Source organism: Equus quagga, chromosome 1 (assembly GCF_021613505.1).
Source record: "Equus quagga isolate Etosha38 chromosome 1, UCLA_HA_Equagga_1.0, whole genome shotgun sequence".
Classification (NCBI taxonomy): domain Eukaryota; kingdom Metazoa; phylum Chordata; class Mammalia; order Perissodactyla; family Equidae; genus Equus; species Equus quagga.
The window spans coordinates 53,496,984-53,509,763 of NC_060267.1; the positions used below are offsets into that span (position 1 = coordinate 53,496,984).

Consider the following 12,780-nt stretch of genomic DNA (forward strand, 5'->3'; position numbering starts at 1 on the left):
GGTGATGTCTGCATGCGATTTAACTCCCTACAGATTCTGGTGGCAGATTTTTCAAGGTTACAACTGTCGAGACTTTTGACTCATCAGCCTAAACCTTGACTCTAAACTTACCTGCTTTGTCCTCGTGAGGTCACTGGAGAAAACATGGGTAAACTTCACATTCTTAAGAAATATACCAGCAGCAGCTGCTTGTTTAAACCCAGTTTCTGAAAGAGGCTCATCCACTCCTTGTCCTGTGGTGTTAAGAGAAGCAATAATAACATTCAAATATAAATATAAGGGATGAAAATAAAATCACATGGAAGAGAACATAAATAGCACTTATCTATATTTTACTAAAAGATTTTCTTGATTAAAAAAAGAAGGAGGGGCCGGCCCCGTGGCTGAGTGGTTAAGTTTGCGTGCTCTGCTTTGGCGGCCCAGGGTTTACCAGTTCGAATCCTGGGCAGGGACATAGCACCGCTCATCAAGCCATGCTGAGGCAGCATCCCACACAGCACAACCAGAGGGACCCACAACTAAGAATACACAACTAGGTACCAGGGGGTTTGGGGGAGAAAAAGGAAAAATTAAAAAAAAAACAGATTTTCTTGGGTACTTTTCCACATAACTTTTCAGAGAACTGACAGCAAGTAAAATTAAGCAATAATCCTATAAAGGCTCAGGTATTCAAATTTTCCTAAAAGAATGTTTGCCTCATGAAAATAAATGACGAGAATTCCCCTGTCTCAAGCTTTCCCCTCCTTCACAGTCACCCATCTCTCGATCAGCTGTGCTTTATTAATGCCGGCTCTGAGCTTACATTCTCAACACATGTGTTACGGTCGACGGAAGGACCAGCACCGAAAGACTTTCCTTCTTTATCTCCGCTACCCAAAGGTTCCATATTGTATTACTTTCCCTCCCTTCCTTCTTCCTTCCTTTCCTTTTTTCATTTAAAAAATACCCTGAAACCTTGATGTCCAGGAGACAGGCTGATTAGACACTCTGACAGGCCCTCCTACTACAAAAGGACTAAATGTGTGTATGTGGGTGTGTGCGTGGGTGTGTGTGCGTGTGTGTGTGTGCTGTTCACAGGTTATAAGGAAAATCTCCAAAAGGCAAAGCAAAGCAGCCAAAAGACCCTGATCTGAAACTTGAATATTAACACGAGAAAATGGAGCTGCCATGATGCCAGAGAGAGCAGGCGGTGGCGGGCGAGGAGGCGGCCGCGCGGGACAGCAAGGGGGGAGAAGGGAACTCAGCCTCCCTGGCGGCCAGGGACCCTGTAAGGAGCCTCACGCAGTCTCAGTCAGTGGTAAAATCAAACACACATCATCTTCAGAGCGAGTCGTTCTCAATAAAGGCTAACAAGTTTTCTACTGATCTACAGCAAATAATAGTTCAGTCACTAAGTTAACGCACAAGAAAACAACCCATCACGAATGAAAGTCAGCAGAAACAACACAAAACAGATTTAGAACTATTGATACAATTCAGACATTGAAATCAGCAGATAAAGACTATAAACTGTGAATCAAACCTAAAAACAAGGGGCCGGCCTAGCAGCATAGTGGTTAAGTTTGGGCACTCCACTTCAGCGGCCCAAGGTTCACGGGTTTGAATCCTGGGTGCAGACCTACATATCACTCATCAAGCCATGCTGAGGCAGCATCCTACATACAAAATAGAGAAAGACTGGCACAGATGTTAGCTCAGGGCAAATCTTCCTCAAGCAAAAAGAGGAAGACTGGCAACAGATGTTAGCTCAGGGCCAATCTTCCTCATGAAAAAAAACCCCAAAAAAACATAAAGATAGAATCACAAAAATAAGCAAGTAACAAGAAGCCATCAAAAAACAACCAGACAGCTTTCTAAAAGAACCAAACCGATCTTTTAATAATAAAAAACAGAATTGCTGTGGGGGAGGGAGATCCCTCAGTGGATAAAGGAGACTCAGGTACACAGAGGCTTAATGAACCCCATGACAGGGCTGAAGGTATTGCTCAGAATGCAGCACAGATACAAGGAGATGGAACAAATCTCCAATATATCAGAGACACAAAGAAAAAAGTGAGAATTCCTAACACACATCGATTGGAACTCGAGAAAGAAAAGAGAAAATGGAGCAGAGGAAACAGGAGATAATGGCTGAGAACTGTCCAGAAATAAGACATAAATCTACAGATAAAGGACACACAATGTACACCAAGTAGGATAAATTTTTAAAAAAAAAGATCCCTCCTAGACATATTAAGGGAAACTATAGGATACCAAATCAAGCAAAAGGTTTTAAAAGCAGGTATGCAGAAAGACAGATTACCCACCATGGAACACCACTTTGCTGGGGAAGACTTCTTAACAGGAAAATGGAAGCCAAAAAAGCAAAATACTATCTTCCAAGTGCTAAGAGAACTGTCAGTCTAGAATTGTCTAGACTAAAAAAGACTGAGTAGAATAAAGACAGAATACAGAATTGTCTGGAACAGAAACAATGGAGACTATCTTTACTATCAACTGATCTAAACTAGGGGAGCTTTCAAAGAAGATACTTCAGGAATGAAGGTTTGAGATGCAAAAGAAACGAGGAGAGAAACTGGGTAATGTATACGTAAAGCTAAACAAACACCGTCTAAATAAATTAAATAATAATGCCTATGTTGTGCAGTTAAAAAATGATAGGACCAAGATATTAAACAACAGTAATGTAAGTTCCTTGTTATTTTTCAGGACAGGGGCTATTAATCTTATGCTTTACTAGCTATGAATGGTAAACATTTAAAGGTAACCATTAAAAGAATGGAAATGGTTTATCATTTCAAAGACAGTAGGTAAGAGAAGAGGGAGTTGGATAAGAAAAAGAAAAAGAAGCACTTACGAAGTAAAAGCAAGTAAGAACGAAAAGGAAGACTAGAAAAAGGGAGAAAAGAACACCAAAGAAAAACAGTTCAAACAGTAACCAGGAAAAAAGTAAATAGACTACTCTTGCCAATTAAAAGACATATCATTAAAAAAAAGAGCCAAAATCAGCCACCTACTACTTATGAGGTAACACCTAAGACATCACTAGACAGAAAGGTAGAAAGAAAAGGAACGGAAATAAATACCAGGCAAATTCCAGCCCCAAACAGCTAGGGTAGCTATATCACCATCAGAAAAGCAGGACTTTACGACAAAAGTCTTAGTCAGGACTGTCAGGATCACTAGAAATAATCAATGATCCAATTCACTAGGAAGATACAACTATTTTTAGACTTGTATGTGCCTAATAAAATAGGCTCTAACTATATAAAGGCAGAATATATAAAGCAAAAACTGATAGAATTTGAGGTATTACAAGACAAATTGGCCATCACAGTGGGAAATTCAACATATTCTTAAATTAGTATTTAGGTCATGCAGGCCAATCAGTAAATTTACAAAATTGGTAAAGTATAGAAGATGTGAACAAAATCGAGGTTGATTATTTGAAATATAACTCCAAATCCGAAAATTAAGAGAACACAGATTTTTCTCTAGCATACAATGGTAGGTTTATAAAAACTGACCATGTTAACAACTTTAAAAGAAGTCTTATCAAATAAAGCATATTGTCAGAACGCAAACAATTACACTGGAAGCCAGTCACCAAAGATGAAGAACAAGAACAAAACGCCCAGTCATTTGGAAATTTCAAAAGCAGTTGGAAATAGCTCACAGATTAAAGAAGAAATCATAATGGAAGTTTAAGACACTTGGTGCTGAATACTCAGGAAACCGCTACATATCAAAACTGCAGGTATGCAACCAAAATGGTACTTAGAAATATCTAAGCCTTGAATGCTTAAAAAAAGAAAAAAAAAGAGGCTATAACTTAAAGAACTAAACATCTAACTTACAAAGTTTGGAAAAGAACACAAAACAAACCTAAAAGACAAGTGTGAACACAAAAACTTTTATTCGTGTTCCACTGTCAGCTTCTAACAAAATGCGACAAACGGGCAGTACTGAAGGACAGAGCAGTAAGGAACACAAGCTCAAAGGGTGATTTGGGCGAGGCACATGTCAAGAGAAAACAAAGGTTCACTTAATTATCAGACGAGCTTCCAGAAGAGGGAGTCAGGCTCAGTGGGTAGGAAAATCAGTTTCTGCAAACCGCAGATGTCCCTAACCAAAAAAATAAACCTAAATGCTTTTAGAATCACAGCACAGAAATAGCATGTCTAGCTGAAAGCTGATCCAAGATATTCTTTAAAAGCCAGACTAGCTGGATCATAGGGAGATTAAAAGATCTGAGTCCAAATTAACAGGACAAGGGAGGGAGAATCTGTTTAAAATAAAGCATCAATCTCATGTGAGAACAGCAATTCTCTTTTTAAACCTCCTCTTTGTTACTCCTAAAAATAAAATAACTGTCTTAGCAGAAAAATACCATTAACACCAGCCAGTAAACTTTATACATCCAAATACAAAATCATTTTAAAACCCAGCAGTTATATTTTAAGACAACTAGACCCAATATAACTCTTTAATCAGCTGACTGGGCCACTTTGAAGCTCCCCATAAACAATCCGGAGCCCCGTCCTTTACAGCCAACTCACTTAAGAGACTTCTTCCTCGTGCTTACCAACTGCTCTGATCATACGTCTGCGACTGTGACGCTTTAATTCTGTAATCCCAATTCACAATACGGAGCCCAGCCCAGTCCACCTGCCCCACCAAACCTGATCAACTCACAGATCACGTTAACGCTAAAGGAGAGAGCCAAAATAACAGTCAGAGTATACCAACCTTGAAGTATTTTCTCCTTGTTAAATCTTGTTTCTCCACTAAAATAGAGAGAGGGGAAAAAACTTTTAATATCAAATTAGGTTATTTTGGGGACGAGAAAAAAAAATCAGCAATGAAAGGTAATGATACTCAAAAAGACGGCATATCAATTTTGTAACATACTTCATAATCTAACCTATAAAATTATAATTTATTCTAAACTAATATCTGCAATTATCTACTCTAATGTACTTAACGAGCTAAGACTTTCAAACTGCCTCAAATTAAAATGAATAGATCATAAATCAATCTTAAGTGAACTGCAGGTAGAAAATTCTATTAAAATATATATATAATTTTTGTTAAATAATCTTGTTATAATAATGTTGACCAAAACTACCTTCCCAGGCAGCAGGGCCAAAACATGAAAGTCAGTCCATTCACTGTGAAGGAACAAGTACGGGGAATCTGCATGGATGGGAAAGCAGCTCGCAACCCTTCAGATCCCCTGCCTTCTCTAGTTCCTAGATCTTCTCCAGCTGTCCCATTTTGTAGTGCCGAGAACTAGCTTGACGATCACAATGAAGAATGGAGGTTTGGGTACCACACTTTTAAGAATTAGAAAACCAAACCAAAGCAAAACAACTTTGAAGCAACCAGAAGAGTGAAAGGACTGGAAACTGTCACAAAATAATAGGCAACCAAAGCTGGAAGGGAAGACAGTGGAGGGGGGTGGGTACCTGGCCAAGACTGGAACAGGGGGGACCTACAATGAAAGCAGGCGTCAAATGCACGGAAAGCTATCAAGGACAATTCAGGTGACACTCCCTGAGCTCCGTTTACGTGCTAAGTACAGTGCCGTGCAGGGGAGACACAGAGATGCAAAAGCCGTGTGGCTGCCCTGGAGAAAGGAGCCGGCTTGTTCTGTGTGGACACTGGACCTAGAATTGGAAATAGTGGGTAAAAACAGTAAACAGGTTTCCTCAGAGCAAGTTATTTTCTCACTTGGAATCAAATGTCTACAGCCCATATTTATATCCTTCTATGTCAATGAGAGGTGAAAATCCTTTAAAGTAAACTTCGTTGCCCTATATCAGGCTTGAGAAAAAAACTGCTTTGGCTCTACACTTACCAGCTGGGTTAATCTCAAGCGCCTCAGTGTCCTCGTCTGTAAATGGGGATAATAATCACAGGACTCTTGTGATACTCGAGTGAATATAGACAGGTAAAGCGTTTAGAGCACTGCTTAGCTTTTAGTAAGCACCCAATAATTATAGTTGTCAGTCATTTTTGGACAGAGCTACAGAGAAATCAAAGATTTAGCTTAATGCATTTTTAATCTTTTAAAAATGCTGAAATAAACAATATAAACAAATAACATAACTATAAAGCCAACACCCACATAAAACCACCCAAGCTAACAGATCACTGCCAGCCTCCTAGGCCCCCCCTTTCCCACCACAATGCCCTCCCAGCCCAGTGGAACCACCACCTGGACGTCTGGATGCTCTGTGCTTTCCTTTCCAGCCCGTGAAGAGCGTAGATTAGTTTGCCTGTTGCTGAACTTTATAATGAATTGCGTCTTACTACAGTCGTTCTCCGTCATCTGCGGGGGATACATTCCAAGACCCCCAGTGGATGCCTGAAACGGCGGAGAGTACTGAACCCCATAAATACTATAGGCTCTCCTATATTAAGTACTTATCACACACTGTGGCCGTAACTTTTGCAGCCTGGGGTGCAACACAAAAACTAGCACGAATTACTTTTTCCTTCTTCACAATTTCACGGTTAGAAGATTGGTTCTTACTGTAGATCTGAGCAACCTCAGCATACGATTTTTTTCTTTGACCTTTTCACTTAAAGGAAGCACTTTATGGCTTCTCTTTGGCATCTCCGAATTGCCAGCATCTCTACTCTTGCACTTTGGAGCCATTATTAAGTAAAATAAAGGGTGTCAGAATACAAGCACTGCGATACCACAACAGTTGATCTGAGAACCAAGACAGCACTAAGTGACTAATGGGCAGGGAGCACATACAGCATAGATCCACTGGACAAAGGGATGAGTCACGTCCCGGCGGGATGGAACGAGATTTCATCATGCTACTCAGAATGGCGCACAATGTAAAACTTATGGATTGTCTATTTCTGGAATTTTCCATCTCATATTTTTAGACTGCAGTTGACCACAGGTCACCGAAACCGCAGAAAGCGAAGCCCTATATGAGGGAGGGCTACTGTATATGTAGCCTTCTGTGTGTTGCTTTTTTGGTTCAACACTGTTTGTGAGATACTTCAAGACTGTTGAGTAGGGCTGTACTCCCTACATTCTCGTTACTGTGTAACACGCCACTGTAAGAATTTACAACAATGCATTCATGTGTTCTATTGTTGATAAGATATTTAGATTGTTTGCAGTTTGGGGCTATGCTGCCGCGAACGTGTTTGTACAGCGTGCATCAGACTCTCGAGGGCAGTGGTTCTTAAAGTATGGTCCTGTCCCAGCGTCACTGGCATTGCCTGGGAACTTGTTAAAAGCAAAAGTTCTCAGGCCCCATCCCAGACAAGAATCAGAAACTCAGAGGCTGGGGCCCAGCGATCTGTGTTTTAATAAACCCACCAGGTGGTTCTGATGCACGCTCATGTTTGAGAACCACTCAAGGATTGGTAAACAACTCTTTTTGTACATAGTTTTACTGGTATACAGTCACACCCATTTGTTTATATACTGTTTAAGGCTACTTTCACACCATACCAGCAGATTTGAGCAGTTCAGACAGACTGGCCTGCAGAGCCTAAACTATTTACTATCTGGCCTTTTAATTAAGAGTGTGCTGACCCAAGCACTAGAATTGCTGGGCCACAGGGTATGCAAACATTTCAGCTTTACCAATGAGAATGTGATTATACCAATTTATACCACACTGCCGTGCTCCACATCCTCACCAACACTTAGTCATGTAAGAGTTTTCAATTTGTGCCGATCTGGCACCAGAACAGTTTATTGCACCTTGATTTTAATTTGTATCCCTGATTACTATGAAGGCTGATCGTTCCTGCTCTGTTTTTAAGTGAAGCATCAGTTTAAAAAGTAAAAAGTCTCACATGGGATTGATTTACTCAGATCCAGAAGGGAACTCCATCAGATCTTAAAGCTAGAATCACAAACTCGGGTCTCCGCCTGGAAGATTGTCCCTTATTTACAAAAGACAGTTGCCGACCCCTGCCTAGAGCAGTGGTTCTTAAACTTGAGCATGTATCAGAATTCCGTGGTGGGCTTAATACAACCAAGACTGCCGGACCCGGCTACCATGTGCTCATTCTCCAAGACCCAACACAGGCAGCCAGCTCTTTTAGGTAGCCTTCCCTCCTCAGTACCATTCCCCACCTACCTATCCTATTTTTAAATACCCCACCTCTCTGCTCTCATTTTACCAGGGCACTACTACCATAAGGTATCATCTGTATGCTAATTAACTTTTCAGTTGTGTGTCTACTCTGGCTCCAGTTCCTTAAAGGCAGAGCCAGAGGTTGCACCACCCTAACATGCCACCACCTGGAGAAAGTTCTGGAAAATAACAGAAGCTCAGTGTACGTACTCTGCAGTGGAAGGTCATCTGGAAATACCAAAGTGACAAATCTGTTTACCCTTTGCTCCAGCAACCCTATCACTGGGAATACCTGCATTCATCCCTATTTAAAAGAATATTTGCTACAGTATTATTTCTAATAGCAAAAGATGGTAAATAACCTACAAGTCCATTCACGGGGAACTGGTTACAGTAACAAACAGTGGGATATCTACTTAATGGAATACTATGTAACTGTGGCCCCTGAAAAGAGAGAGATTGTATCTAAAGATATGGAGAAATCACCAAGATACTTTATTAAGTAGAAAAAGCAAGATGCAAAATAATATAGAGACTATCTTTTTAGAAAGAAGAGAAATAAGAATAAACATTTGGATACGCACAAAGAAACACTGGAAAGATACAGAAGAAACTGATAAACATGGTCACCTATGGGGTGAGAGAAGGAGAACAGGAAGACTGGCAGAATTGACTTGATCACCAAATATGTGGAATTATTAGCTTTAAAAACTGTATGACAAGTAAATGAAATTACACAGAACTATTTACCAAGGATTTGCCATTACTATCATTGTTGTTAGTATTAATGAAAGATTTCTTATACTGCAAAATTCACTCAGAATCATATAAAATGGTTGTGAAAGAGGATATTAACCTCTACCATTCAGACAGACAAAGCCTCCAGGGCAATGATGCTGGAAACTACCATTTCTGATACAGAAAATGGTTCCCAAACACTGGATTCACTGCCAATCCCGGCCTCATGGTCTTGCTGACACCAAGAATGAAAAAACTGCTGTTTAAATACAGGTGACATCCTCTTTAGATAGTGGCTTTGTGGACAAGTTCAATTTCCAGCAAAATTCAAAGAACCACCCCCCTCAATCCCACATTTACTTTTATGCAGGAACCTCAAAAGGTTTTGCCTACTTTCTGTGGATCACAAGCTCTCTTGCTCATTCCATGAATTTAAAATCAAGGGTGAGGGGAAACTTAATAATTTTGCCAGTCCAGGTCTCTACAAATCACAGAAAATCAGCAGAGATGATAATTTTTTGTATGCCTGGTAAAAAGCTCAAGATCTTAATTTAATCCCAAGAGCTGATTTGATAAAAAAGATTCAGAATAAAAGATTATATCATCAAAATTGTCATCTTATAAAAAATGGAATCTCACCACTTTGATAGCTTTGTAATGGCACTGCCCCACCATCTAACCATTTTTGGTGAAAGGAGAAAAAATAACTATAATATAACAAAAGGTTTCCTTTAGCTTGAGGTCAGTAGAGACTGCTGCAAACATTATTCTATTATTAACCATCACTGGCATTCTAATGGGCATTTTGCCTTCAAATCACTTTATAAATATTACAGAGTAGGACTCTAGAAATAGAATTTATTTCCAAAAACATTCATAAATATTTAGCTTTACAGCTTTTATCAGCCTATCAAGAAGTTTGTATAAATCCTTGAAGCAACCATTTAAAGTAAGTGTTCTGGGGGAGTGGGAGAGAAAAGCGGGTGACTAAAATAGTTTTACTGTTAATCTACTTCCCAATTAACCAAAGTTTGGCTTGTGACAGTGGCAGAGAAGGTGGAGGGAAGCTGAAAAGTCAGAGGAATATATTTTGAAGGAGTTAGGAATAACACCACTCATTTTCAAAATCTACAGTGTGACCCACTTCCAAAACAGAACACTCGACTCTGCAAGAATCCAAATGCTTACGCCAAGAAGTTGTCTTATGACCAGCCATTTATAGGCCTACAAATATGCATCATCCGTTTTGTAGATTATCACACTGTTCTTCACTTAAAAAGATATTTTATTTTGTTAGTTCTGGTCTATATTCTATGGCATTTCTTTAGAAATCAGATAGAAATCTTAATTTCCCAATCATATCATTTTAAAAGTTCAATTCAATAGACAAGTACTCAGTTTGCCACGAGAGAGACAAATCATGAGAAATTAGTATGCATTTGGGACAAGTTTTCAAAATATCCATGCTTTAGCGTACACGGCAATGTAAAGCCTCACCTACCGCTTGATCATGAATCCAGCTTTATCCTAATTGCTCTACAGCAATTAATTCACTTTAAAATATAGAAGATTTCAAGGATGGGTAACACAGAGTCTTTCCCTAGATGGTTGAGGGGAAAAAGAATATAAGATACCCAACCCACGATATATTTTTGTTTACACAGAGATTAGTCTTGGTGGCAAAGGATCTCCCGACAGATCAACTCCATTCCCAGAAAACAAACATCACAGTAACACAACAATTACATACATCTCTCTGAAAGTTTACAGAGAATCTAATATTTCTTTCTCTCGCTTTATGAATGACCAGAACAATGATTAACATTCAACAAAACGTAAGTTAACTGATGCTAGAGGTAGAGTAAGAAAAACAAATCAGTTTTGCTAGCAGTAATTTCACTAAGTTATTAAAAGTAAATTAAATTCAGTTTGTAAAACTTTAAGAGTTAAAAATAGAAGTGAAATTGGGATGATTTTTCAGGCAACTGATTGCAAACACCTACAAACACCATTTCAAGGGAACTAGGGCCTTCACCGTGTTGTGTAGGTGATGGAAATGCCAACCTACCTACTGGAGTTGTCAACACTGCTGTGCCACACAAGATCATGAGAACTTGCAGTTTAACAATATCAGTAAACTTCAAGTTCGAAATGTTGGGCATTCTACTCCAAAAATGATACATACTAGTACTTTCACTTCCAAATATGATGAAGAAAGATAAACACACATACAGTAACAGCACAAGATTCATAAAGAATTCAGCTGACTTAAAGAAAGTGCTTTTTGAAAAAGTTTTCTTGCATTGTCTGAAGAGGCACTGTTCAAGAAAATCATCCAACTCTTAAAAAACATTGATCATGCCTTCAGCTCCAAAGTATCTAACTATCTCAAAGAGTTATCCAGAATCAGGTAATAGAAAACTCAAGCGCAGATTCTCAATATTACACTAAATGATCCAATGTTGGTGATTCCAGTAAGTCATTATATTTAACTATGGTGATTATCAACCAAGATAGAAATCGCTTCTTCTCCTGAAAGAACCATCAATTTTTAGCTTTGAGAACTCTGAAAGAGAAAAGAGAGATGATCTAAACAAGAAAGCAGCTAACCCTAACTCTAGCAATTAATTCAACAGCTTCATTCCACTTTCTCACGAATAAAACAGAACAAAGCAAACTATTCTTATCACTCTTCACCATTATATTAGGAAAAATAAAAAGTAGCCTCTAAAATGGCTGGTGATATTCAAGAAATCTACAAACACTTTGCTTTAACCCAATAAACTAGGAGGCGGAAGGGTACAGTGGTTAAAATGACGGGCTGTAGAGTCAAGTTGCATTGGTTCAGATCCTGCCTCCCCAACTTGCCATGTACTTTAAGTAAGTTACGCACGCTGTGTGTTCCCTCACTTGCTAATTCAGGAGCAATCCTTACCTAACTGGATTGTTATCAGAAGTTAATTACAACAGTGCCTAGCACATAATAATTTATTAAGACTTTTTTTATTTTTATTTTTTGCTGAGGAAGATCGGCCCTGAGCAAACATCTCTGCCAATCTTCCTCTAGTTTTGTATGTGGGACACTGCCCCAGCATGGCTTGATGAGCAGTGTGTAGGTCTGTGCCCAGGATCTGAACCCACGAACCCTGGGCCACTAAAGTGGTGCACATGAACTTAACCACTACACCACTGGGCCAGCCCCAAGACTTATTTTTTAATTGGTTTCTATAGAAACCGTATGAGGAATCAATTAAAAAATCAAGCCCTTCTTAAGAAGCAGAGAAGGGATAAAATCCCACTCATATAACAATTGTCTATTAAGAATCTAGATAGGGATCACCTGATTTTTCAAGAGGGCGGTTTAACTCAGATGTTCCACAACTTCTGAGCTTCAATTACATGCCAGACACTGTGCTGACTGCGTCAAGATATCAGAAACTGCTCTAACATTGGAAGAAAGGACAATCAGGACTCTGGTCCCTGTTCTGCTACTGACTGGCTGTATGACCTTAAGTAGGTCATAAAATAGTCATAAAGCATTCTAGAAAATGGAGAGAGGTGGTGGAGAAGAGATAGAGAGGAACTCGATTTCTAGTTTAGTCATTAAAATCCTGCGTATGGTAAAGGGACCACTTTAGATGGTTCCCAAGATTGTGGTCCTATAAAAGAAGAAGAGGACAGAAAAGATGGCAGGTAAAGTCAGTTTGACAAGGTTAAGTCATATTAGTGTTCCTTGTGAGCTCCATGAAGTCAAAAATGGTATCTTATTTGTCTGTGTAACCCAGTCCACTGGCACATAGCACCTACGCAAAATGCTGGCTTAGTAAACTACACAGACATATTGGAGGACTAACCACATTTTTATTAGAGCTGTCCTTATAGAAACAGAAGTTATTTCATTCTCAGATATACTTCTTCCCCT

General features: G+C 39.3%; 1 protein-coding gene across 1 annotated transcript in view; it reads right to left on the reverse strand.

The window, feature by feature from the left end:
• The window catches only part of TIGAR (TP53 induced glycolysis regulatory phosphatase), a 33,290-nt gene that overhangs the window by 19,479 nt on the left and 1,031 nt on the right, over nucleotides 1-12,780 (reverse strand). The window contains exons 2-3 of the mRNA XM_046643960.1: nucleotides 4,750-4,787; nucleotides 112-233 (exon numbers count right to left, since the gene is read on the reverse strand). Coding sequence (XP_046499916.1) covers nucleotides 112-233; nucleotides 4,750-4,787 — 160 coding nt within the window. The remainder of the gene's footprint in view (nucleotides 1-111; nucleotides 234-4,749; nucleotides 4,788-12,780) is intronic.